At 48.2% G+C, this 26,185-nt stretch overlaps 1 protein-coding gene across 1 annotated transcript; it reads right to left on the bottom strand.

Annotated features, from left to right (window-relative positions):
- Window positions 1-459: 459 nt before the first annotated feature.
- Window positions 460-22,003, bottom strand: TGFA (transforming growth factor alpha). The gene is made up of 4 exons (XM_036873818.1): window positions 21,834-22,003; window positions 9,103-9,252; window positions 6,205-6,314; window positions 460-4,252 (listed from the first exon to the last, which is right to left on the bottom strand). The coding sequence occupies exons 1-4, from the start codon at window positions 22,001-22,003 to the stop codon at window positions 4,245-4,247; spliced, it is 438 nt and encodes a 145-aa protein (XP_036729713.1). The 3' UTR covers window positions 460-4,244.
- Window positions 22,004-26,185: the final 4,182 nt, after the last annotated feature.

The following is a 26,185-nucleotide window of genomic DNA, read 5'->3' as shown; positions in this document are numbered from 1 at the left end:
GACGCTGATACTGCTGGTCTGGGGCCACACTTGGAGAATCATAGCTGTTAACACATACTTTCTACCTTAGAATTTCGGGCTTTATTTGTATTTTGGCTGGAATTAGTCTGGAATTATTTTCTGCACGTCAGTCAATCTCAGTCAGATTTTGATTCCTTTGGGGCAGGGATTGTATGTTTCATCTTTTCTTTCACACTAGTTAGTGTATTGTTGGACACATAGTAAATGAAATACTCATATATTGAGAAGAGCTTCAGGGAATTTGGTTTTTACAAGCAGACAGGGATCAACTAAAGTTAATTTTAGGATTCCCACATTTTGCAAAAGAGCATCTAGTTTTTTCTCATCATTCACATTTGCAGAGAAAAATCTTAAATGTGCTTCAGCCATCTGCCAAGCTCATGAAAGAAAAGCTCTAGTCTTGATTTAGGAAAAAAAAAGAGTTCATTCCTTCATCCTTCCAAACAAGGTACAGTACAACGGAACAACAATACACATTACTGAAAAACACAACTGCATTTTACATTGCTCACTACTTTTAAATAAGTACAATTCAGACATTAAGGAAAAGAACTGCTAATCCCATTAATGCATTACAGAAATCAAAATTAACTTACCACACAAAATAAATTAAAACATTAAATATTAACCTTTTCAGTGCAACATATACAGAAGTCAGAGTAACAAGTTCTAAAAAAAAAAAGCATCAGGTTTGTTATAATAAGATAATGAGAAGTTGAACACTTCAGTAAATTATTACACTAGGAAGAGGGGTTGTGTTCAGTACTATGTGTGTGTTTGCCATGAGATCTTTTCGAAAGCCTGGTAAAATCAGTGGCTACAGAGAACAGGTCTTACGCTAGAACATTAAAAACAAACATGTGTGTTCATCTTGTTTCTGTGACGTCCCCCTTGGTCCTGGGCTTTTGAATCATCCCCTGCGCCCTCCTCAGCTGAGCAGGTTGGGAGGAATCAAAGCCCAGATCCCACTAAGGGGTCGGGGTCTCCTGAGCACTGTTCCTGCCAAAACTGCCTGGAAGAGTAGCCAGCGGTTCTTGTGCACCGAGGCAGCCCAGACCTGGGAAAGCTGAAGATGCCAGACACTTTCTCCACCTGCACAGACCAGGCTCCCAGGAAGCTCTGGAAGCACACCTCCTCCCTCATCAATATGGGTGGGGGAATGTCAATCCTGCCGTCTCCTTTCATGGCAGATAGACTCTGGGGACGTTCTGCCCCCCTTCTCTGCTGGCACACAATGGCAAACTCATATCTTGCTTGGTTACACGTGTATCCAGGTGTGTCTTCCAGATCAGGATTGGCCGCTGTCTCTCCTTTCATTAGCAGAAGACGTTTCCCGCCAGTATGCTTAAAGAAGTCACAGCCTGTAGAGCAGTGGGAAAATCCAGGCCCCACAAAAGATTTGGAAGCACCCCCTCCCTTTTTTTTTTTTTAAATGGGGGCTTTACATTTCTCCTGAGACAGACATTGGAAACGGCTGTGTTTCCCGCCCCCAGGTGTGTGGTTGCTTACCAGGTCAGATCTTGGGAATGATTCCCTGATCATAATGAACTTGGCTTTCTAAAAAGCAAGGAAACATGGGGAACCTAAGGAGATGGATTAGGAGATGATTTTTAACCTGAAAAGGGGGCGTTTTTACAGCTAACCAAAGAAGTACCAATGCCATTAATGGCGTAGGAATCCAATGCTTGTTGGCCATCTGATTTCTAAGAGAGAAATCACTAAAGAAGCAAGGTTCTCATATCCTGGAGCATGGACAAAGGTCCAACCAGGCCTGCCTTGACCCCACCTCTGCTTCCAACTCTCTTCAGACCTGCTGGTTTACAGAGGACTGTTTTGAGAGGCACGTCTAGGATGGCACACATTTGAGCCCATTCACTGCATGGTTGTACAGGCACAAGGAAGGGGGCACCGGCAGCCGTGACTTGCTGGACTGGAGCATTCACAGACCCTAAATATGAGGTCCCCACAGGGAACAAAGAAGGTTCCCTCTGCTTCCATCCTTATATTCTCATCCCTCTGCAAAGGCTCTTGGACACCTAAAGACTGGACACTGATCCTTCGACTCAGTAGGTGAACAAAGCCCCACAAGACATTCTCAACATCAGTTCATACTCTAAAGGCAACCAGACCGCAAATAGGCTCTAAAAGACTGAGTCAAGATTGTCCTAAAGTAAAAATGTGATCTCAAGTTAAAAACAAGTGATGCTACTCCACTTTCATTAGTCTCTCTGAACCGGAATCAGACCTTCAGGAGAGCCTGATAAGAAAAGTGAGTGCAAACCGGGGTCCACAAACCAGTGTCAACTGCATTGGTCTCCTATGGTCAAGCCTCAGCCCGCAGATCTGCTGCTGTAGGACCAGCCTAAGGAATGCAAACTTAGGCGCATTTTCTTTTATGACTAAAACCCGGGAGCTGTGTCAGTTACACTGCTGGCGAACGGATCCCATTTCTGCTACGGGCGCTTTGGGTGCTGCATCATTCAGTAAAAGTGCCAGAATTAAGACACGTGTCATATAATTGTCTCAACTGTAAGAAATACAGAGAACATTCACTGAAGTAGACATACTGGGGCAGAAGAATTCGAGGAGGACAAAATGACCTGGTAGGAATTTCAAGCCAACTTGACATATTTTAAAGGTCCCTTTCACGATGTTGAGGTGCTACAGGCACTGAAGGGTTAATAGGTAGAAATCTTCCATTTTTTCAAATATTAGTGAATAAGAGTTCCCTCACATATGGAGTCTACATGTTATTTCATTGTTTTCCCGTTTCCAAATTTTAATGACAATTCCTAGGGATGAGCTCCCACCGTGCAGTTGGAGGGAACTGGAATTTCCTACAGGCAGACCCACTGGGTTGGAAAGTACCCAGGAGAACAATTTCTCCTTCCCTGAGGGAAAAGTGAGACCCACACAGTGGAGGTGGCTTGTTAGAGTTTTTGTTACAAAAAAACAAAAAACGGCATCCTGGATGGAAAAGAAAAAAAAGGTCACTGGAATATTTCTCCTACTGCTTAAAAATAAATAGGAAAGTTCAATTTCTCCCTTTCAAAATAAAACAACAAATCAACCGAGTGGCAACATGGAAAATAAATGACTGGTCCCCCTTCATGGACACAGCCCCAAATGCCCGCGGCCCTCTGCTAATGTTCTATTTCTAAACAGATTCTCAGAGGGCCCACTAGACAGTTAGTATGTTTAATAACAGAGCGCGGTAGTCTGTGTTTCCCCCATGTAGAGGCACACACAGGCATTCTTCCTCTTCCTTGACAAGATGCCAGATCTCCACTGCTAGATTTGCTAACTTTTCAACAGGAATGTATCCTGGGGCATTTACTAGTTTTGTGTATTAAATGGCGTGACCTCTGAACCCCAATCTTTGCTCCCATCAGCAACTCATCCTCTGCTTCCATCTCCACCTATCCTGGTGGTTTTTCCCAAGCTTTAGCTGTTCCAAGGAGACCAGACATTTCTAATCAGTCTAACTTTTTGGCCAGCAATACATACATCATTAATGCAGACGTTTGAAAGGGTTCTGCACTTTTTACATTGACTTAAGAGATTAAAAATAACACCACCATCCATCTAATAAATAAGAAGTTATCTCTGAGGGTGGCAACAGCTCGGGAAGGTCTTCAACATCACGTGTCTCTGGAAGATATCCGGCTGGTTGAGGGTTTTGTGGACAGAGGACAGACATGGCTCCTCTTACACTGGTGTCTTCACGTAGCAAAAAGCAGTTATGCCTTTTTCCACCTTCTTCCCCCATAAGCGGTAAGAAAAAAAATGTTACAACTATAGGAATCTCCAGTGTCAGGCAGGATGGAGACTGCTGTGGGGAGATGGGCCCATTAAAACAAGCACAGCCTGGCATCCGTGACTGGCAGAACACACCTACACACACCTGGACGCAGATGCCAACGCACACACCTCATTAGGTAAACAGGAGGTCCACCCCATGCCGTTCATTTCTGACCAGTCTTTAGACTGTGGTCCACTGATTTCTTCTCCAGGTCACACTGGATAACCCCAAGCAGACAGAGTTGTGGACAGAGTTTTGAATGAAGGCCCACAAAAGACAAAAAGCCCACAGAGGCGAGGGCAGGCAGAGTAGGAAAGGTCTGCTGGCCCATCCCAGGCAGCCCTCGCCGTGCCATCCTCAAGAAGTCCTTTCTTTCTCAGGCTGCCGCGGGCCATCTGGCAGAACTCCCCCTCTGGGCTCTTCAGACCACTGGAAGGAAGGAAAAACAGGTTAAGCTCTGCGGGCCAGACCCCAGCCAGGCTGGGAAAACTGGCTTGGGACAGAAACTTGGAGATGCACCAGCCAAAGTCACCAGGTTCTCTTGGGCAGACAAGTTCACCTTCTGCTGGTTCAACCTCAGGGGCAGAAGCTCCTGAAACTGCGCTTTCGCGCCAAAGGAAACAAGAGAATGGGGATGCGCGCTGTCATGAGGGCCATCGTTCAACTGGAGGTGATTCAACCCCCTCCGCGGCCAGTTCCCTCATCAGGGGCGGCTTAGTGGGCAGCTCATGAGCTGGTCAGGGCTCTGGCGGCGGAATGGCTTCCCCCGAGGCTATATAAGAATGGACCCCCTTGTTGCACAATGGGTGGGCCCTGAGGGTATCCCCTGTGCCTGTCACGGGGAGGCAGCGTGTACCCAGTCCCCAGCAGCTCCTGAGTCCAGCCCAGCGTGGACATCTTCCTGCTCTGGTCCCTCCCATGGTTCCTCTGGAGGTGGGAAGGTACCTGTCAACTCAAGGAGAGGGGCGGCAGCCTTGGTGGCCATCTCTGGAAGGTCAGATCCATCCCCAGGTTCAAAGCTAACATTCTCTCAAATGTGGGTAGGGAAGAAGTGACATTAACAAGAAATTTACTCTATCCTAAATGACTCTACCGAGGTGCAGACTGATGGCACAAAATCTACTATAAATTTTCTTAAGGCATACACAATTTTCCTATTGGTGCTAAAAGACAAAACAAAAATATTTATCTTCATTAGCTCAATGGATGGTCCCCTGAGGTAGTGGAGGAGATGTGAGTGGGGCCTTCAGAGGACTTGGGTCTCATCCTAGCTCCCCCAGGGACTCAGGGAGGCACCCACGCAGGCCTTTGGCAGACTCAGTTTACCCACACCCTCCTCCTTAAGGCTATCGTGAGGATTAATGAATCAGCACCTTCCTAAATCAAAAGAGCTGCTCATGCACAATTACTATGGCTCTTGAAATGAAAACCAAGTGAACGGCGCTCCAGGGCCTTCAGTTCCCTCCAGGTCAGATCACCAGGAGGCCTAATGAACACGGCAGCGTTCCAGCTTCCCAGGCACTTTTCTTCCTGTCTTCTCCATGCAACCGTGAGCTTCTGGAATGCTGACTGTGCTACGGCCATACCACCCTGAACGCGCCCGATCTCGTCTGGAATGCTGACTGTTTACTAGAGAAGGACACCCCCAGGTGGACGAGTCTGGGGTGATTGTCTCCGGATCCACTACTTCCTAAAAAGGAACTCTAAGTTTCTGACGGGCTTTGTGGGTCAACCCAGCATTCCAGAAACTTGTTCATGTGAGACTTTTCAGAGCCTGTCTGGATATATTTGCTATTTGACTGAAGGAGCCCTGAGCAAGGGATGCTTGGATGAGGGTTCCTGAGATGTGAGTTTGGCTTCATATCCAGATGTCCAATATTTTTCGTGGATGTTGGAGAAAATATTCAAGCAACGATGGTAAACTGAATGAAGATCACAGGATTCTAAGAGTTTAGAGTCCTTCAAGACCTTCTACAGGCCAAACCTCTCATTTCACAGATGGGAAAGGGGAGATGATTTCTCAAGGGAAAGAGAATGAACATCTGTTGCATGTCTACAGCCTGTGACACACTAGCTACTTTATATCAGTACTTATTCAATTTGCACATCTTTTTAACAAGAAAACCAAGGCTCAGAGAGGTTAAGTTACTTGTTAAAGGTCACACAGTCACCAGTAAGGATAAAAGAGCTCCCTTCTGAGTAAAACACACATGAGAATAAACTAAACCTGACTCGGTAGGATGAATATCCTCTTCTTTTTCTCCCTTCTTTCTGCTTCATCCTCCAAGAACTTCTGCCCTGACCTGGAGAAGGTGGTCCTTTTCTCTACCCAATAGTGTCTCCCGAGGGAAAAAGGCCTTTCCTTGAGGCAGCCCTCTTACCTGTTTCTGAGTGGCAGCAAGCAGTCCTTCCCTTCAGGAGGGCACTGGGCTTCTCGTGCCGGCAGATGAGGGCCCGGCACCATTCACAGTGTTTTCGGACCTGGCAGCAGCTGCAAAGGTGCAGAGAACACGGTCTTGGCAGGAGCCTGGCAGGGGTGCCCAGCTGGTGCAGCGTCTGCCCGAGGGGCCTGCTGGGCAGCTCTGGGCTCTAACCCAGCCTTCCCATGGTGCCTCCAGAGGGACAGACACAGCAGGGGGCTGAGGGCTTTGCAGGGTGGTGGCCTTTGGGGCAGGAGCTGGCCACCTGTGAGAGGACCTGTTGGCCACCCCAGAGGACCAGCCCCATTCGGCTGCTCTGCTCTGGGCTGGCGAGGTAACCTGGCAGGCAGGTACCTGGCTCCAGCTGATAGAGGGGACCGATCCCCCACCGGCTGCTTGCTCCATAAAGCAGCAGTTGGGTAACTCCAGGAATGCGGGAGCAGCCTCAGAACCGCTGTCCGGACTGGGCCAAAGCCGCCACTTCAGGCTAGCCAGGGCTGGGAAGGCTAGGGACGGGGTCATCCATCAGGAATTGCCAGCAGAAAAGCTGGGACTGTGGGTGGGCTGCAATGGACCCACGGAAGGAATGAAAGAATAAATCATGCATCTCCGTGGCTTCGAATCTTTTTCTGAGGACTAACATTTCTCTAGTTGTGGCAAACTCGACCTCTCAGTGAACCCAAAACCCGGAGTCCTAAAGCATCAGGACCATGAACGCTCCAGCCTCCCTCTGTGGGCAGGAATGAACGGTCTGCAGAGTTAGCACGAAAAAAGAACCAGGGAACCCAAGAGAAGGGCAGAAAAGAAAGCACTAAGACGTTAATTACCTACAGACACTGATGGTTGTTTCCCTTGGGATACCACGGAGGACTGTTTCCACTCATTCTAACCCTAAGGTATATGTAACCTATACATTCAGTGTCTGGGGCTGGGAGGGGCCTCCTGGCTGACATGAGCCTGGTAACAGATGAGGAAACAAGCCTGTTGCTGTGCTTCCCTGTTGGAGCCTGGTGACATTTCATGATCCCCACCCCAGCCCCTCTCTCTCGGCACTGCCCCAGGAAGGTTACTAGAGCCCCTGAATCTTTGGGCAGCAGAGCTGAGAAGGGACCCTGCGACATTTCTGCCCAAGCTGCTTCTGCCATGGGTGGCCAGAGCAGTCTCCCGGGCCCGGGTCCCTCCTGAGCCACAGAGTCCGGGTTGGGACCAGCTCACCCAATGCGGGAGGGACCTAGGCTTGGACTCCAGATCTATCAGTGACTGCTGTCTTGCTGTCACCTAGCCAGGAGGGCTTGCCCCAGTCACTACCCAGACAGGAATGGCCCAGGGCAGTGAGATCAAGGCCTCTAAATCCCTCTGGCATGGGATGAGCTGGTCCCAACCAACTCTGCCACTCAGGAGGGACCCCGTGCCCCGGCAACCAGCAGTCTGGAGGGGGCTTGGTCTCTCAGGGATTCTGAACTTGATCTCTGGCAAGGATGGACTTGGAAAGGACAGAGGAGAGATGGGATGGCTGCCTCCCTGGGAATTCCTCCCTGGGAATCAGAGAGGTACCCTGGGTTGTTTCTGTCTTCAGAGAATATGGCAAAATTAGCTTTTCTCTCCCCCCTGGGGAGGCCCACGTGGGCACCGAGTCTTGCTCCTACGGCTCTGGGACCCTCCTGGCCACAGAAACAGGACTGTGGGAGTGACGGCTGCCCCCACGTAGCCAGCCGGCCATGAGAATCGAGGCTGGTGGGCATTAGGTTGTGCCTGCTCCCCCAGGGGTCTTCACGAGTAGCAGAACCTGAGCTATGCCCCAGCCTGAGAACATGCCTACCACCTGCAAACATGTTTTCCCAAGACACATGGGAGCAGAACAGCCCAGCTGAGACCTCATCCCTCACCCTTAACCCTGGCTTGATCCAGGAGGTCAACAAGCTGGGGCTCTAGGGGCACCCCGTGCATTCCCAGAACCAGAAGCGTGTGCTTTAGACGCTCCAACAGCAACAGCCAATAAACAAACGGGACGGAGACTCTTATTTATCTGTTCAAAACCCAGGCAACCCCAGAGGGCTCAAGTCTGGCTTCCTGCGGGAACATGCACTGCTTCCTCCAGGCCTGGCTAGAGGGGCCTTCCTGTTTCCACCATGAGCTACTCTACGCTGAGCTAACCGCAGCCTTTGGCCAGTCTGTCCATTTCTTGCGCGTGTCCAATTAGGTAGCATACTCTGAGGGCTTGCTCTGTGACTTAGAGGTCTCCAGATACTTCCTGGGAATAAATCTGGCCAGATGCTGGAAATACAGCCCTAGGGCCTCTCCCTTTGCAGAGCAGTCCGATCGGGAGATACGGGCAAGCAAAGGAGGCTAAGAAACACCCGGAAAAGGGCTCAGTCTAGGGCTAGGGCTCAGGAAGCCTTCCTGGAAGATGTCAGGCGGAGACTGAGTTTCGGAGGAGGAGGAAGAGGGCAGAGAAGTAGAGAAAGGGGGAGGCCTGTCATAACAGCAACAGTGGCTTTAGGATTCGCGAAGTGCCTTCTGTGGAGGGGAAGCGAGGCCGCTACTGCCCACGGGAGGCTGGGAGCCGTTTCTAGTTCCCTCTGGACCCCCTGCACATCCCCATCACAATGGTGAAGGCTCCAAGCCCACAGCAGAGAGAGAGCACCTTTGGCTCTGCTTCCAACAGGGCACCTCCCAGGATGCGTGCTGGGGACCTCCCAGGATGTGTGCCTTTCACACAGCTTGGCTGTCGCCAACGTTCCTCTTTGCTTTGCTAACACTAATCAGACATCACAGCAGTAAACTGTTGAGGTGGCCCTGTTACGGCCCCGGGAGGGCCTGCAGGTGGGGGTCCCGGCCTCAGGGGTAGCAAAGACTCACTGTATCAGCACACACGTGATGATGAGGATAGTCAGGGCCACGATGGAGACCACCACCAAGGCAGTAATGGCCTGCTTCTTCTGGCTGGCGGCCACCACGGCCAGGAGGTCCGCGTGTTCACAGCGTGCACCGACGTACCCAGAGTGGCAGCTGAGGGAGATAGGAACATCAGCGTGCTTTCCAGGCAGAAGGCTCATTCTCCCCACTCCCCAGGAAGGCTGGGCCGGAGGGGAAAAGCCCAAAGGGGCCCCTCCAGCCTTTGCTACTGGAGGCAAAGGCATCAGCAAAATTGCTCCTACTCCCCTGCACAGGCTCCTCTTGTTTGGAGAACAAGGGATAACTCACCAGCTTATCATCTGAGGGGAAGGTGCTGCTGAGGCACTTCGTTATTACGGTAACCGTGCCAAATCCCGGGGGAGTGAGGAGGGCGGCAAGTGTGTCCGAGACACAAAGCTCATTTTGGCAGTTCATAAAAATCCAGGTTATTTTTAAACTAAATGTGTGTATTCAGAATTCCTAGTGATGAGAGAAAGACAACATGCTAAACCAGCAGGAGACAAAGACTGTGGTTTGCTTTTTTTATCTTCTTCATCAAGTTTAATTAGTTCCGCAGACATTTACCAGGTGGGGCATGTATTGGACTAGAGGCCAGCACCCCTATCTGGTAATAACAGCTGGCCTCTCTCCGCTAGAGGATTAGTAACAGCACAAAACGATGCATGTTTATGAACATGCATGTAGCCTGTAAAGGGCCATACCAACACAAGGTGGTAGTATTACTTGTATTGCTACTATTCAGAGACTCTTTGGTGTCAATCATTTCAGTAGCGGCCTCCTCCTAAGAGCTGACGGCTGAAGCTGCTTCTTTCACGTAGCTCTCACCTATGCTAAACTCCCCCCACCCAGATTCTGGCTGGGGCCACAAGGGGTTCTTGCATGGTGATTCCTCAGGACATGTTCTAGGCATAAGCAAGCGATGGTCATTTTCTGATGCAGGCCCTTTTTTTTTCCCGCGAAGCTTATGATTCTTCTCAGTAGAAGATACTTAGCTTACACACAGGTCCCTTTGTCTGGGGTGACTTTTTTATTGTAATGAAAATGTTTGATCACCACTGCCTTCTCAGGTGGGATAGCTTCCTTCCCACAAGGGACTTCCTTGAGGAGCAGTCTTGCACCAAACATCACTGGATTTAAAGGTTCTTGTCCCTCCCCACCACCCTTCAGACACGACAATGATAGTTAAACATTTTTTTTTTTTTTAAGAGTCTACCTTTTGATGAAATAGCCAGACCGTCGCCTTCCCTTTTAGATTAAAAGGCTTTGGAAGAGCAAGGAAAATGAAGGGGGATTAAGGGTCCTGGTATGCCCACTCTTGTGCAGGGCCAGTCCCAGGGGCGTTGCATTTGTGATTCCCTTAAACCTGGGCTCCTGGGCTGCCAGACCCCACGTGCCAGAAGGAGTCACAGGACAAATATAGTGCATTTTCCTGGAGTACAGGTTTTGCTCAATGCTAGCACAAATTTAATCATTTTCAGGTACTGTATGGGTTTAAGGTTATGGCAAACAGGAGATACTGCAAAAATGGCTGCTTAAGGCTACAACCTGGGATACCAGAACATATAGCTTCTGTCTTTAATGCTGCTTAATGGAAAAGTCTCTCATTGGTGCTCTTTATCCCAAAGCCCAACTGTTACGTACCTCCTTTAAAGGTATTCTTTAGTTTGAATTCTTTTGTCTGAACTTGCTTTTCTGTTAGAGGTTAGTTTACATTTGACACAGGTTTTCTCATTTAGTCTTTGCACAGAAAAGTCAAGTCACTTGCCTGGGCCCACCCTGCCAGGGAAGAGAGAGAAATCCATTCCCAGGTCTGCTGACCCCAGGGTCTGGGTTCTCGCTCACTCAGCAGGGCTGCTGGCCCTGCATACTATCTGGGGATTGTGATGAGAATGCCGCAGATTCAGCTCTTGATTAAATCTGGCTTTTGGTTTAGCCTCCAATCTTGAAAGTGTAAAGGAGATTTGAGGTTTTAGGTTCCACAAGGGTGCAAAGGGTTTGCAGTCTTCCGTTAGTAAGGAAGCTGGGGAGGGCCAACCGGGATGGAAGATGCCATGTAGAGTTCTCTACAGACCCGAGGAGGAGAGAGCAGGCTCCAGAGGGAAAGAAGATGCAGGAGCTCTGGCAAGAGGACCTTGTTGGAAAAAGGATCTGGACCACAGAGGTGTGAATAAGAACACAGACTCTCACAGACTTTGGCTAGGAGGGCGATGACTGGGGGCTAGGAAACAGGGGCAAGTTTGCTTTTGTTTGGTCTTAATAACAAAATCATTTTGAGGGCAGATTCAGGAAACAGCTCACCCTGTAGGCTGGGGAGAAAACAAGGCGCTGGCCCCTTCCCACTAGGGGGAAGCTGACAGTGGACTGAACTTGAGACTGAGAGGCGATAAGCAACAGCCACAGGTCATGCACAAATTGAAGCTGGGGGTGTCTACAGCAAATCCTGCAAAGGGTCCGTCCTCCAACCCATCCTGAATATTCACCCTGCACCCGGATGGCTCCCACCTGGGTTGCGGGCTTCCTCCATTTGGTATCCAACACCCCTTATCTGCAGGACCCTAATCCACCCCCTCTACTTTATCTCCAGTCACCTAGGTTTCAGCCAACCCAAGAAGTACCCCCACCCCCAATGTCAACTAAACTAGTGCCCAGCACATAGGCACTCAGGACACGTTGGCCTGTGAATGAATGAATGACCGCCTTCCCCTTGCCCATCTCAGCTCCTGCCACCTTCTCTGCCTGGAATATTATTCCTCACTTTCTTCCTCAAACTCCATCTCAAAGACCATATTCTCCAAGAAGATATAATTTAAAGACTCACTCATTCATTCGCCCAGTCATCCATCCATCCATTTTCCATAGCCCTTTCTGTGGATCTCCCTAGCCTCTCCTTCTCTGAAGGCCCTTAGGACTATGCCCACCTCTCTGACTGCCTCTCCCACCAGCCTCACTTTAGGCCAGCCTCCAGGCTCCTGCAGGCAAGACCTAGCTCTACAAAAACTCTGGTGAAGCATAGAACAGAAGAGGGTTGGGGAGCCTGGGCTTTGGGATGGATCGTTAGATGTCTAACCAGGAGTTGCAGTCAATTGGCTAATGAGACTTCTCTGTAGCTGGGTGTTAGTCTGCTTCCTCCTAGGGAAGGGTAGTGTGATGAGGATTTGCACAGCTCTTCGTGAAAGGTCCAGGCTATAGGAAGAGCACCCCAGGAGGCAATTTCACCCAGCTAGAGATGTTCCTACTCTAACCTGCAGGCCCTGGAAGAGGAGGATTCTAATATCTCCTCAACTGCTAGGTTCTGGAAATCCTATGAATTAACACATCAATGCTGGGGACTCTAAGAAATCCCATTTAAATAAAATAATGGGAGCTTAGTGTTAATTACATTATCTTATCAATGAAGGCTATGCTAAACTCCTACATGAATTATCTCTGTTAATCCCAACAATGACTACTGCGTGTGAGGCCTGGGCTGCTATTTACCTTGTTTTACAGATGGGGGCGGGCAGATTTGGGAGTTAAAAACCTAAGGATCTCAACTGTGAAGGAGACCTTTCTGGGGTAATGCAAATTAATCCGGAAGATGCTACTCTGGGATAGTGATTCAATGGCAAACTCACAAACTGCACAGCAAAAAGGAAGAGGGGTGGTTGATTGCCCCATAAAGAGGTCTTCCTGCTGTGGGTGTAGCAAGTTGCAAAGATGCCCCCAAACAGTGCCGTCTTAACTCACTAGGGAAGATAACCCCCTAGGCTGGTTCACATTTTGCTGACTTTCCATGTTCTTCCTGCCATGTGTGTGCTGGGCCCTTTACAACCAGCCTGGCCTCAGTACTGCCCCGGCACAGGTCTTTCCCATTAGGAAAGTCTTCATGCCAAAAAGAATGCCTCTGTTCCCTTAGTGTCACAGCTGTAAACACTCAAACCCCAGTCTCATTGAGTTAGGGAGCTCAGCTTGCTTCTGAATGAAAACTTCCCCAGTGAGGCATGGGGAGCACCTGGGTTGCTGCCTAATACATGAGACTCCAGGTCAGGGCCTAGGTGAGCTCCAAGAAGAGCAAGTCTTAGCACCAAGCAGCCCAACTGCAGCTGGGAGGCAGAACAGACTGTGGTCCAGATACTTGAGCTTCTCCCAGGACCTCCCAGATCAAAATCTCTCTGAAAATGGGGCCTGGGTGTCTTAAAGAAAAGGCCAAGGGTATTCTGATGAAGCCCGAGTTGAAAGCCACCGTGAAGGTTTACCAGTGAAATCAACTCTGGCTGCCCATTGGAATGGCCTGGGGAGCTTGAAAAAATCCTGATGTCCAGGCCACAGCCCAGACCAACTAAATCAGAATCCGTGGGGGTAAGGCCTGGGCGTCAGCATTTTTAAAGCTCCCAGATGATTCCAATGGGCAGCCAAAGTTGAGAACACAATTTAGACTTTCTGGCCTTGGGGTGGAGGGAGGTCCTTTCTTCTCCCCAATCGATTGTAATACAGGGATGCTTCTCAGTTGATCTTTACTGGGGTGGGGAGCAAGAAAAGGTTTGGTGACATACATTTAAAAAAAAATTTCCCAAGCTTCTACTAATATTAGACTTAATTACGTAATTATTTTAGCATAAGTCACACAATGAGGGGAAAAGTCACCTCACCTGGTCACAAACGAATCACGCTTGACTCAGCTGCTGTCTCTACCTCAGGTAGGCACTGCCTCCCACCTGGCTGTACATTAGAATCACCTGGGAAGCTTTGGAGACTGCCGGGGCCAGGGTCATACCCTTGGAGATGCCCATCCAATTGGTCTGGGCACCCAAGTGACTCGAATGTGTGACCAGGCCTGAGAACCACTGAGGTACAAGGTCATTTAAGGACACAGAATCAAGAACCAACAATTCAAAATCTGCCCCTCCCTCTTCTCCTTCCTCTCTTTCCCCATCTCTCTCTGGGCATCTCCCCAGGGTGGGAGCTGTACAGTGGGCCCTCTCATTCAGGTGCAGGAGAAATGGGAGATGTGGCACCTCTGTTTAAGAAAGGAATCTGAGCAAAATAGGAATCTTTCTATCACGAAGGGGAATGGCACGTGTGTAAGCCTGAACATTTTCTTATAACATTTGACCATTCAATTTTATCTGTCGAGAGTGGATATCGTCAAACACAAGACTCTGGAACGCTGATTTTGTCTTCATAATTCTGAAAATGAGGCTCTGGAATCACATGTAGGCTGTTTCCCCCAGATAAGAATAAAAAAGAAAGAAGTACATAAGAAAGCAAGGAAAGAGTGTAGAACAGGAGGGGCAAGGAGCTTGTCTGAGCTGCAGGAGCCATCGTGGCTGAAGATGAAAGGCAATTGGCTCCAGCCAGGCGGGTCCCTGAGACCTTCTCATTTTTGTTACTGATTCAGTTTGGAGGTTGCTTTGGTGCTTTTCTTAGGAGCAAACTTTGTGGCTTAGGCCTCCTCATTTTAACAAGAATTAAATGATCAACGATATGCCTTTCTTTCTCCTCTGCTGAGGGCTTTCCCACCTTCTAGTCCTGTCCAGTTGCTCAGTTTTTCCCCTAAATCCTTTTTGTACCTGGTTCACAGTGCCTTTTAAAATTTTAAAGAAATAGGATAATGCATGTAGAGCTGCGCTCTTATAAGTGTTTTTTTTTTTTTTTCTTAAGGAAAATGTTCTCCAACTAGAGAAAGAATGTTTCTAAGCAAATTGGAAAGAACATACATCACAATATAATAGAAAAGAAAGACAAAGAAAAGAAAAGTCCACATTGTTGCACACCCTACCACCTCAAATGGCAGTCTGATTGACAAGGAGTTTTTCTGGACTACTTCTATGTAGTTTTAAACATAGTTAAGTCTTTTAAAAAATACGATTTTGCATCAATTTCTCATTTAACATCTCTTCACCATTTTACTATGTCATTAGAAAACTGCAGAAGTTGTTTAAAATGGTTGTAAAGTAATTTATACACGACTTGCTTCACTGAACCCTTACCGTTTAGGCTGTATCCAATTTTGATATCATAAACAATGCCAGGGGATTATCTTTGTGTACACATTTTGTTTGCATTTGAGATTACTTCCTCAGGACAGGATCCCACAAGTGGGCACAACATGGTACAGACTTTGGAGCCAAACTTTCATTCGTTTGAATCCCATTCTCCACGTAATGCCTGTGTGATCTTGAGCAAGTTACTCAACCTCTCTGTGGCACTCATTCTGCATCCTTAAAACATGATAGTAATAAAACTTACCTCATAGAGTTATGAGCATTAAATGAGTTAACATCTTGTGAAGTGCCTGACACAAAGGAAGGGCTGTACGAGTACCAAAAATGTAAATAAAAGAATGGGAGCATTTTCAAGGCTCTTGAGAGACACTGTCTTCATAAACAATGGTGTACTCTCTGGCAGGAGGCTAGTGCTCTGATTTTTAGCCATGCCTTTTGGCACAGGTCCCGAGATAAAGTTTTTAATATGGGGGCCAAGAACCAAGGTGAGCAAGGGCCAGGGACCATGGTTTTAGAAAAACGTTTATACCAACTTGCCTTTAACACGGAGAAAATCCATAGGGCTGGGGTGGGAGTGGGGCCACTTGAGTCGCAGGACACCTGTATTGGGTTTACCCATTTTTGGCTTCAAGAACTGGATTTACAAGTCCTAGAACCTCTCTGCTTGGGGCGCTTGGGAGGAGTGGGCTGGAGGGAGTAGGGGCTTCCTCTTCGTACAGCCCTAGGTTCCATGGTCTACCCAACTTTCACTGCTTCTTCAGCAGGACTTGGATCCTTCAGCTGTGGTGATGGTAACAATGTGCTGTTTACAATGGTGATCGTGCTGATGACGGCTGTTCTTATGCTCTGCTAGGAACTGGGCTTCAATATTCTCTAATGTGCTAATAGAACTTTCCGTGATGATTCGACAGATGAATGGATAAAGATGTGGTACATATATACAATGGGATACTACTCAGCCATGAAAAAGAACAAAATAAGCCATTTGCAGCAACATGGATGCGACTAGAGATTATCATACTAAGTGAAGTAAGTCAGAAAGAGAAGGCAAATACCATATGATATCATTTATATGTGGAATCTAAAATATGGCACAAATGAACCTATCTATGAAACAGAAACAGACTCACAGACATAGAGAACAGACTTGTCTATTGCCAAGGGGGATGGGGAGTGGGGGACAGATGGATTGGGAGTTTGGGGTTAGTAGATGCAAACTATTACACATAGAATAAACAACAAGGTCCTACTGTATAGCACAGGGAACTATAGTCAGTATCCGGGGATAAACCATAATGGAAAAGAATATAAAAAAGAATGTATATATATGTATAACTGAGTCACCTTGCTGTACAGCAGAAATTAACACAACATTGTAAACCAACTATACTTCAATAAAAAAATAAATTTAAGAAGAACTTTCTGCAATGATGGAAATAGTGTCTGTATGTGTGCTGTCTAATACAGCAGCCACTAGCTGCCTAGACGTACCGAGTACTTGAAATGTGGCTAGTGAGACTGAAAAAAAAATTTTATTGGAGTATAGTTGATTTACAATGATGTGTTAGTTTCAGGTGTACAGCAAAGTGAATCAGTTATACATATACATATACCCACTTTTTTTTTAGATTCTTTTCCCATATAGGCCATTACAGTCTATTGAGTAGAGTTCCCTGTGCTATACAGCAGGTTCTTATTAGCTGTCTATTTTATAAATCAAGTAGTACGTATATGTCAATCCCAATCTACCCATTTATCCCTCTCCCCCGTATCCCCTGGTAACCATAAGTTTGTTTCCTACATCCGTGGCTCTACTTCTGTGAAAAACTAAATTTTAATTAATTAAATAAATTAAATAGCCACGCATGGCTAGTGGCTCCTGTCTTGGACAGCGAAAGCTCTGCATGCATTATGGTCACTGGGTCCTCATTACAATCCTGAGAAGTACTAATCTCTCCATTTTATACACAAAGAAACTGAGGCTTGACAGTGCTAAGTCACTCAGATCTGTCTGATGTCCAAATCCATGCCTTTAACTGCTGCGTTATCCTGCCTGCTGTGTGACCCTCAGTACCTGCTTCCTCTGGGGGTAGAGAGAGGGCGTGCACTTCCTCCAGACTTGTGGGTGGGTGATGTCCTAACGTCTTACCCCTACACCCCACCACCTGCTGGTTATTGAGATGATAGTAGATCTACATAAAGTGGCTCAAGCACCAACAAGAAAACCACTCCCAATCCTGATCTCTCGGGGGGCGTGTTCTTGGTCACACAGGCAGTCTGCTTGCGCACTGAAGGCGGTCACCCCTCTCTGGGTGTTTGACTCTGTTCAGATCCCACTGGAATGTACTGTGGCCAGAGCCAGGTGGAATGTTTTCCTTGGCTGACAGCAATGTGCTTTCACACTTTGCTGTGGGAAAGTCAGGGAGTCCAGTCACCGAGGGGCATTTTTTGGATAGGTGAGACACTTTGATGAGTTGTCACTGGCTGCCAACCCTGGAACCCTGAAAACCTGTCACCTGGGTGGCTTCCTTCAACTGTTTTCCTTTGTTTGAAGGTTTCTGCAGGCAGCAGACCAAAGGTTTGCAGAATCTGCCTCAGGGAAAAAAAACGGTGTTTGAGTCCTAACCTTGCATTTCTGTGGTTTTGCTTACTACCTTTGGAAATTCTTTCCCTATTTGTTTTCTGAAGTGGTTGCCTCCTAGCAGGGACTTATTAAAGGGAGACCAAAGATACAATCTAGGGTTCATCTGAAGCATAAATGTTTCAGGATAATGTTCACTACCTTTGGTGATTTCTGAGTAGTTATTTGCTTTAACTTTTTTTCCTTATCTCGTATTTTAGTGTGACTGCCTTTGGTGATTTCTGACTAGTTATTTGTTTTAACTTTTTTTCCTTATCTCATATTTTAGTGTGAGACGTCATTTTAGTTCTCCGGAAACCTAAGGACTATTGTTCTTATGGAAAACAAAGCTTAAGAATGACAGTATTTTAGAAAGAGCTCCCTCTTTTCGGACTATAATCTTGGGCCCCTGTGGGTTTCCTGTAAGGCCGTGTATGTCAGTTCAAGGTATGTCAGTTTTATTGACAAGGATGAGTGTATCAGCTCCCTAAAGCTGGGGTGGTTCTATGAGTGGGGACAGCATGTTTTGCTTCCTCTGCATGGACTCACAGTTTTTGGTCTGGTGGGAATTAATGAATTAGAACATTATTCTACGTACTGTAAATACAAAAAGGTATAAGGCATGGTCCTGCCCTCACTGAGCTTACAAGCTCATGTGGCGGCAGAAGTGAGCAAAGCAGGCTGGTGTGAGCAGAACAGAGCAGGCAACAGGACGACTGGGGACCGACTTTGGCTTCAGTGTTGGGGAGCGGCAGGAAGAGGTGGAAACTGGGGAACTGGAGGGGGCAGGCTGTGTTCCAGAGAAGCTGGGCGTCTGCCTGGAGATGTAAAACCTGACTTCCAAAATGTGGACAGCTAATTACAACCACCAAAGAACAAGGCAGACTCATCTATCGCGGTATGAAACACGTCTGTGGGCTGAATACCACCCCTGGGCCGCCAAGATCCAGCGGGGAAACTGAGGTAAAGAGGCGGTAAAGGCTCACGTGGCCATGCCTCCCCACAGACGGTCAGCTTTCCCACACAGTCTCCGCTGATTCTGTAGACCCTGCCTTCGGCCCACGGGAAGGATTCATTGAGAGTCTGTGCTGAGGGTAACGAGTGTAGGAATGACCCTGACCTTTCTCTGGAGGAAGCTTTACCTGCAGGGGGAAGGTGCCAACACCTTTCCTGGAAATAAGAGCTATTTGAGGTGAACTCTGTGAGGCTGAGACAGAGTGCCCTCAGGGGCAACAGCTGAGAACATGGGTTTCGGGGTTGGAATTGATGGGACTGAACCCCAGCTCCACCATTTATGGGCTCTGGGGCTCCGGGCAAGTCGCCTAACTTCTCTGAGCCTCAGTTTTCTCATTTACACAATAAGGGCAAGAATCTCTACTTGAGAGGGAAGCTGGGAGGATGGGAGGACTCCATGAGTCACTGTATGTGGAGTGCTGGGAGCCGGCCCGGCACACAGTTACAGCTTTTACAGAGAGCTGACTATTATCATTAACAGCAATAGTTATAGGGTGAGTGGGGAGAGAGACAGCCGGTCTTCCTGACCACCAGCACGTAATGGTGTGTAAATGTGATGGACAGCGATCTCCCTGAGCCACGAGCGGGGCTTGGGACCTAGACTGAGCAGAACAAGGGAGCCACCACCCCCTGCTCTCAGAAGGCTTCCGCCAGCTGAAGGGGGGCCTCGGCCACAGGTAAGGTTACCTGCCGACCCAGGCTCAAGGCTTCCAGCTCTCAGAGTTTACAACAGTCCCTGATCTGGTGGAAAAACTGAACTTCTGACACACTTTTGATCAGAACTCCCCTCTCTCTCTCCAAAGAAGATCCCTCCCATCGCACGGCCCAGGGCAGCCTGAGGTCCCCGCACCGGGCACCGCTGGAGGGGAGAGGGCCTTCCGCCTGCTGCACTGGTAGGCTTCCTGAGATCTAGGCCGAGAAGCCACCCTTCCTTCAGGGCCAGTGTTTTTCCGTAATGACCAGGCTACGCTCAAAAATAATCCCATCAAAAAAAAAAAAATAAGTAATCCCATCAGCCTCCCAGAGGCTCCTATGTGTATTTTAATAAGAATGATCATCATGAATGACAACGACTATTGTCATCATTGTGCTTTGTATTTAGGGGTGGGGAGGGCTCTTGGCTCTGCAGACGTGGCCTGGGGGCCTCACCCAGGCCTCCCAGGAGGAAGGTGGCCAGTGTGCCTCTCCAGGCTTCAGAGGCAACCCGAGGGGCCTGCCCAGGCTCACACAGCTGCACCTCAGGAAGAGGAAAGCCCTACCCACCACCACTTACTGTGGCAGGCTTTCCCGGTCCCCAGTCTCTCCTGGGCTACTCATCTGATACCCTTAAGCATCATGGTTAAGAATGCAGTTTTAGGAGCCAGACAGGCTGGGTCTGAATGTGAGCTCTGCTGTGTGATCTGGGCACAACTTCTCTGTGCCCACCTCACGGGACCATCTTGAGGATTACATGAATTTACACATGGATCACGCTTAGAACGATGCCTGGCATGAAGCAAAGCTCAATAAATGCTGGCTTTTATTAACATTTAGTATTATTAACTGGTATTATTAGTTTGGATCATATGAAATTGCTGACTTTTAACCGTTTTTGACCTATAAAAATGGCAACTTCATAGACATGGCTGGTTCTTAATGGGGGTGGAGGGCAATTCCTCCTCTGCCCCCAACCCCCCCCCACCCCCATCCTGGGGGACATTTGGCAATGTCTGGAGACATTTTTGATTGTCACGACTGTTGGGGGGAGGTGGTGCTACTGGCACCTAGTGGGTAGAGGCCAGGGTTGCTAACGCCCTTCATTACACAGGTGAGCTCCCACAGCAAGGGGTTACCCAGCCCCAAAAGTCAACAGTGCCAAGGCTGACTATAGGGCCACCTAACAGTACTCCACCACGCACAGATTTACTTCCCTAAAACACCCCTTCCCATGACTGGCACGGCTCCCACTGCCTAGAGAATAAAGGCTCACTTCCAACAGGCTCTGGCTTCCAATTCATCTCCAATCTTGTCTCCTCGCTACTGTGGCCTCACTGACTGTAACGGCAGGTCCCCCAACACTCCAGGCCTGGAGCAACCTCTCTGCTCTCCCCACCAGCCAAACCCCGACACCTGCTCCGGGAAGCTTTCCTTATGGGCCTTTCTTGCCCAGTCGGGCTGACCGTGGCAATCACTAGTGGCTCTTAACTAATGTGACCCCTGGGTCCCATGCCTGGAGATTCTGATTCAGGGGATTGCGCTGGGGCTCAGCTATGTTTTCAGAAGCAGCCCCCGGGGGCTCATGCTCAGCCTGTGGTGGCAAATGCCACGGCCCGGCCTGCATCTTTATTTCCAAGTTGCTTTGCTCTGTTACCACTCACGTACCCCAACCCTCTGCGTGCACTTCTGCCTTATTTTATTAGCTGGATGAGGGCAGAGATCTCACCTTAAAAGACTCCAGCTATTCAAAGGGATCCAACCAAGTGCCTTGCCCTCCAGAAATTCTAAGTAGTGAATTAAACTTGAACCAAAATTAGGAGTTTGGGATTAACAGATATGCACTACTATATAAAAAATAAACAACAAGGTCCTACTGTAGAGCACAGGGAACTATATTCACTACCTGGTAATAACCTATAATGTCAAAGAATCTGAAAAAGAATATATTCTTGATATAAAAAAAAAATATAGAAATAACTGAATCGCTTTGCTGTACACCTGAAACTAGCACAACATTGTAAATCAGCTATACCTCAATTGAAAAAAAAAAAAAAGAAAAAAAACGTGAATCCAGGAATTTTCAGACTTTGTTGAACCCAGGAGCCACCTGAGGTGCTTGTTAAAAATGCAGATCCCCAGGCTCTAAACTCTAGGAGTTCTGCCTCAGTGGCTCTGGAACCTGGATTTTTAACCAACTGGGTTTGAAGCAGGTGTCCCTTAGCCCGCTGTTCTGATTCTCCAACACGTCGGCTCCAAGGCTCTCAGGGGCCTCTGGCATGGCTTCTGGAGGGAAGTGCTCTTTTAATGGGTTGCTGGCGCGTCTGCAGCCCCCGCACCCCAGAACCCCAGGGGACACTTACACACATGCTGGCTTGTCCTCCTGCACCAAAAACCTGCAGGTTCCATGGAAGCAGAACTGACTGTGCGAAGCTGGGCAGTCATTAAAATGGGACACCACAGCTGCGGCCACGGGCGGGTCTGCTGGGGAGAGAAAAGACATCCGGCTCAGATCCAAGGCGTAGCAAGACATCCCACGGGTCCACCCCACCGGAGAGGGAGCCTGGATGGCTGGGGTTTCTGGTCTCTACCTCCTCTTCAGCTCTAACTTTCTAACAGCCAGTACAGGACCAGAGATGCCTGCATTGTGAGCTTTCCAGTGGGGCTTTACTTACTTACTTAACTTTGTAGAAAACAAAACAATCTCTCCAAAAGACTCAGTGTAATTCAGAGACACCAGAGCAATCTTACTTTTAAAGTCTGTTCCCCAAGAATGACCTAATTTTACTTTTCCAAAGTGATAGTGATGATTTTTTAAAAGATAGCCTTCATAAACATCTGCTTTAAAGGCAGGAAACCGAAGAAAGGCACAAAAGAGTACTCTAAAGCCATTAAATTGATGCTGAGGAAGAATAATGATGCAAAAAGATGTTCATGATATATGACTGTAAGTGAACTAGTGCATTTCCAGTGTGGTCTGTATAGTATGATTCTATTTAAACAAACAAACAAACAAACAAACAGAAATTTAGATGTCAAGAAGTCTGGGAAGGATTTACATGAACACGGTGGTAGGGCCTCTCTGGGGTGGTAGGATTAGGCATGATCACGCCGTGAAGATGACTTAATGCATAGAAGTCCACCCAGGAGCGGCACAGGCAGTACTGGGAAAGCCTTGATGGGGAGGGAGAAGCAGCAGAGTCGGGTCCACTCAGAGCCCTGGCACCTGTAACTCTCAAGGGATTGGGGCATTACCAAACCTCTCAGGCCAGCTGGAAGCCTGTAAGGAACCACACATGACCTAATGGCCAGCCCAAAGGGTATCACTTTGGATTTATTTTATTAGACTCCAAAAGCCTTGTTTTGTCCAAATAACCCTTGAGACATAGTAGATAGCAATTTCAAGATGGCATGACAGATGTTTCTGTTGCATCTTTCAGGGGGTCCTCTTATATTTTGTGTTTTGGGCATTTGGGGAGTGGGTCTTTCTCAAGTATCTTTTGGGGAAAAAATATGTGCTTGGAGCTCTTGCTCTTTGAGTGAATTAAGCCCCAATTTCATATTGTGGGATTTTTGACCACCACGAAATAGTCAACTCACGTTGCTGTCTCTCCATTGCTTCCAGAAGAATCATAATTTTGGAAACCTCGTAATTCCGGTGGAAAAAGCAGAGGCTAAAAATACAGCAGAGTCCATGATGCAGGAGGCGAGAGGGCACACAGAGGTTATGAGCGTGGGCTTAGGAGGCAGAGAGGCACGGGTTTGGGTCCTGCTTCTGCTGCCTGGATGCGGTACTGAGCTTCCGCCCCTGTGAGATGCGGAGTCCACTGCCTCATCGTGGCTCTGAGGCTGAGCGAGGCCAAGCAGGTTAAGTACTGTGCTCGGCAAATCGTCTGGTACCTATCGCTCAGCTGTTAGCTCCTCTGTTATCATCACTGACAATCCCACTATGCTAACGGGTCCCCACAGGTGACAAGACCACTCGAGTATATAATCTCCCCCTCCCTCCATAAGTTCAGTGCAGCCTAACTAAGAGTCCAGGTGGGCCCTTCAGCTACTAAAGATAGTGACTTTCACACGTGAGGACAAGCAGAGAAGCCCAGAGCCGGGTGGAGATGGCGACCCAGGGCCGCTGGCCGGCCCTGCTCCCGACTGCAGCACATCCCTGTCCGGCAGGGGCCTCTAGGACATGGGTTCCGACTGCCTTGGCTGATAACAGCTACCTGCGAGGCCCAGGCCCAGGTGGCTGATGAGTGACTTGGCCACTCGCTGACAGCGGACACTGGGATGGTAAGTTGAAGCTGGAAGGGTCTGCTGTAGTTCACATAACCGGTGTCCCTGTGCTTGACTAAGCTCGTCAAGGGGCAAATATGGCGAGATGAAGTGGCTGGAGATTAGTGGATCTAATTTGATTCAGACATTAAAAAAGGCTTTTGATAAGCTCTACAGAAGGCCATTTAGACAACCACCTCCAAGGGGCTAGTGGGAGTCCCTTGTCAGGGCTTAGAGCCGGGCTTCTTAAAATGTGGTCTATGGACCAGCAGCTTCACACCCCCGAGAACCTGTCAGAAGGCCAAGTTCATGGACCTCACCCCACATTATGGAATTAGGGTCCTTGGGGTGGGGCCCAGTAATCCGTGTGACAAACTCTCCAGGTGATTTTTTAAAAGTTGGGTTTATTGAGGTAGAATTGATATACAGTACCATTTGCCCTACAGGTGATTCTGATGTGCACTAATGTTTGAGAGACAGGCTTGTATCAGAGGAAACAAAGGATAGAGACAAAAGGTCTCTTAGAGAAGTAAAATGACAGGGATCCTGAAAGGGATCCTTGTTGGAACTGATCATCTTCCAGCTCTTCAAACTCCTGTGTGATACTAGAGCCTGGAATCTGCTGAGGTTCTCTGTGGTCAAGTGTCAGGTCAATAGAAATACATTAAAAGGAAAACTCAGGATCTGTCTTTGGGAACACTACTCTCCAGAGCTGCTGACAGGAGAGGGGTAGACTCAATGCCACGATCTCGTTTAACCTGTATTTATGGATATTTTGCCTCATCTCATAAACGACTTGAGGAGGCTTTATAAAAATAGGTACCATAAAAAGGAGATGCAAATGGGAAAGACGTGTGTGTGTGAGTGTGTGTGTGTGTGTGTGTGAGAGAGAGAGAGAGAGAGAGAGAAACACAGAGAGGGAGGGACAGAGGGAGAATTGGGTGGGGGGAGGAGGCAGAGGAGACACACACAGACAGGAAGGGAAAGAGGGAAGGAGGGAGAGACAGAGATGGAGAGAAAGGGAGAGAGAAGGGCAGTGGGGCAGAGAGGAAGAAACACAGAGAGGCAGTGAGAAAGGGAAGGACAGAGCAGAGCAAAGGAATATAAGGGCAGGGGTTGAAAAGGGCAAAGAACTAGGGTATCAGGTTACATATGAAGACACACGTCAGACAGTCATGTGCATGTGCTGAAGCTCTGTGTCTCCTAGCCGTCCGTCTAAGCAAGGGTGTACACAGTCCATTAAGTAGAAATGCACCTATTCTGCACTTGCAGGACAGGCTCAGCTTTGCCCAAGTCTAAGGTCAGAGAGCAACTTCTCTTCTGCAGCTGCTTTTGAAGGGGACTTCATGTGTTATGGTGGACGACATCCTCCACGAAGACAACAGAGAGTTATCTGCCAATGTAAACCGTCTGTCGGTCAACAGCTCACTAAGAGCCGAAGAGCCCAGGCAATGAGGAAACTCCCTGCCCTGGTCACAGTGATGGCAGCAGATGCCTGCTGGATTCGCTCCCTGCAATCAGAGACCAGGGTGAGGCGGGGAGTCTGATGCTTAGAGCTTGGGCTCCCACTCCTCCACAATCCCACCTTTCCCACTCAACCCCAGGTGCTGAGGGGACCAAGGGCGCTTGATGCTAGTCAATGATCATGATGACTAAAAGGCTGTTTATTTTAAACACCTTTTTCCTGATTACAAAAGTGATACATCACTGCGAAAACCTTTTGTAAATGCCAACGTAGAACAAAAAAACATCTTAGGGAATAAAACCCATCTTTAATCCACCACTTAGGGAGAACTATGTAACTACACGCTGCCTGCCTGCACGTATGTAAACTTCCTGTTTCTATTCTGTTACAGAAGCTTGTCCTCCTAATATAATCCCAGACATCTTAAAAGTGAGCATTTAGTTCAAGACTCTGCATTCGGTGCCATCCTGCTCCGTAACCCCCAGCGGTTCATTGTGTACAGTGAGGGCGGGTCCTGTTTCCAACAGCACATTCAGCGGCTTTGGGGGGATGCGGTTTGCACTGGGGAAGTGGACGGGGAGGAGGGAACCAAATACAGTCCGCAGGTGGGCCACATCCTGGCCCTCTGCGCTTGCTGCAACCTCAGCGGGAGGTGTAGGCTCCTGTGCCTGGAGGTGCTGGGCAAGCCTCACGGGCTGAGGTGCCTTAAAAGCCCTGCCCAGAGTGCGAAGCTCCCCACAGGTCAGGGGAGGCACTGCTCTTGTTTTAGGGCTTTTAATTTTTGACTGTTTAAGTTTGAATTTATTTATTCATTTATTTATTTATTTTAACATCTTTCTTGGAGTATAATTGCTTTACAATGGTGTGTTAGTTTCTGCTATATAACAAAGTGAATCAGTTATACATATGCATATGTTCCCATATTTCCTCCCTCTTGCGTCTCCCTCCCACCCTCCCTATCCCACCCCTCTAGGTGGA

Source organism: Balaenoptera musculus, chromosome 13 (assembly GCF_009873245.2).
Source record: "Balaenoptera musculus isolate JJ_BM4_2016_0621 chromosome 13, mBalMus1.pri.v3, whole genome shotgun sequence".
NCBI classification, from domain to species: Eukaryota; Metazoa; Chordata; class Mammalia; order Artiodactyla; family Balaenopteridae; genus Balaenoptera; species Balaenoptera musculus.
The sequence above is the reverse complement of the archived record's forward strand: the minus strand, read 5'-3'. Positions and strand labels throughout refer to the sequence as shown.

What these genes read in the sequence shown, in the direction of transcription:
- TGFA (XM_036873818.1), bottom strand. Translation starts at nt 22,003, where the DNA reads ATGTCTTGCTACGCCTTGGATCTGAGCCGGATGTCTTTTCTCTCCCCA. An exon ending in GAGGACAAGCCAGCATGTGT is followed by an intron (nt 9,253 to 21,833) that starts GTAAGTGTCCCC and finishes TATCTCCCTCAG; the next exon opens with CTGCCACTCTGGGTACGTCG. An exon ending in ATCACGTGTGTGCTGATACA is followed by an intron (nt 6,315 to 9,102) that starts GTGAGTCTTTGC and finishes GCACCTTTGCAG; the next exon opens with CTGCTGCCAGGTCCGAAAAC.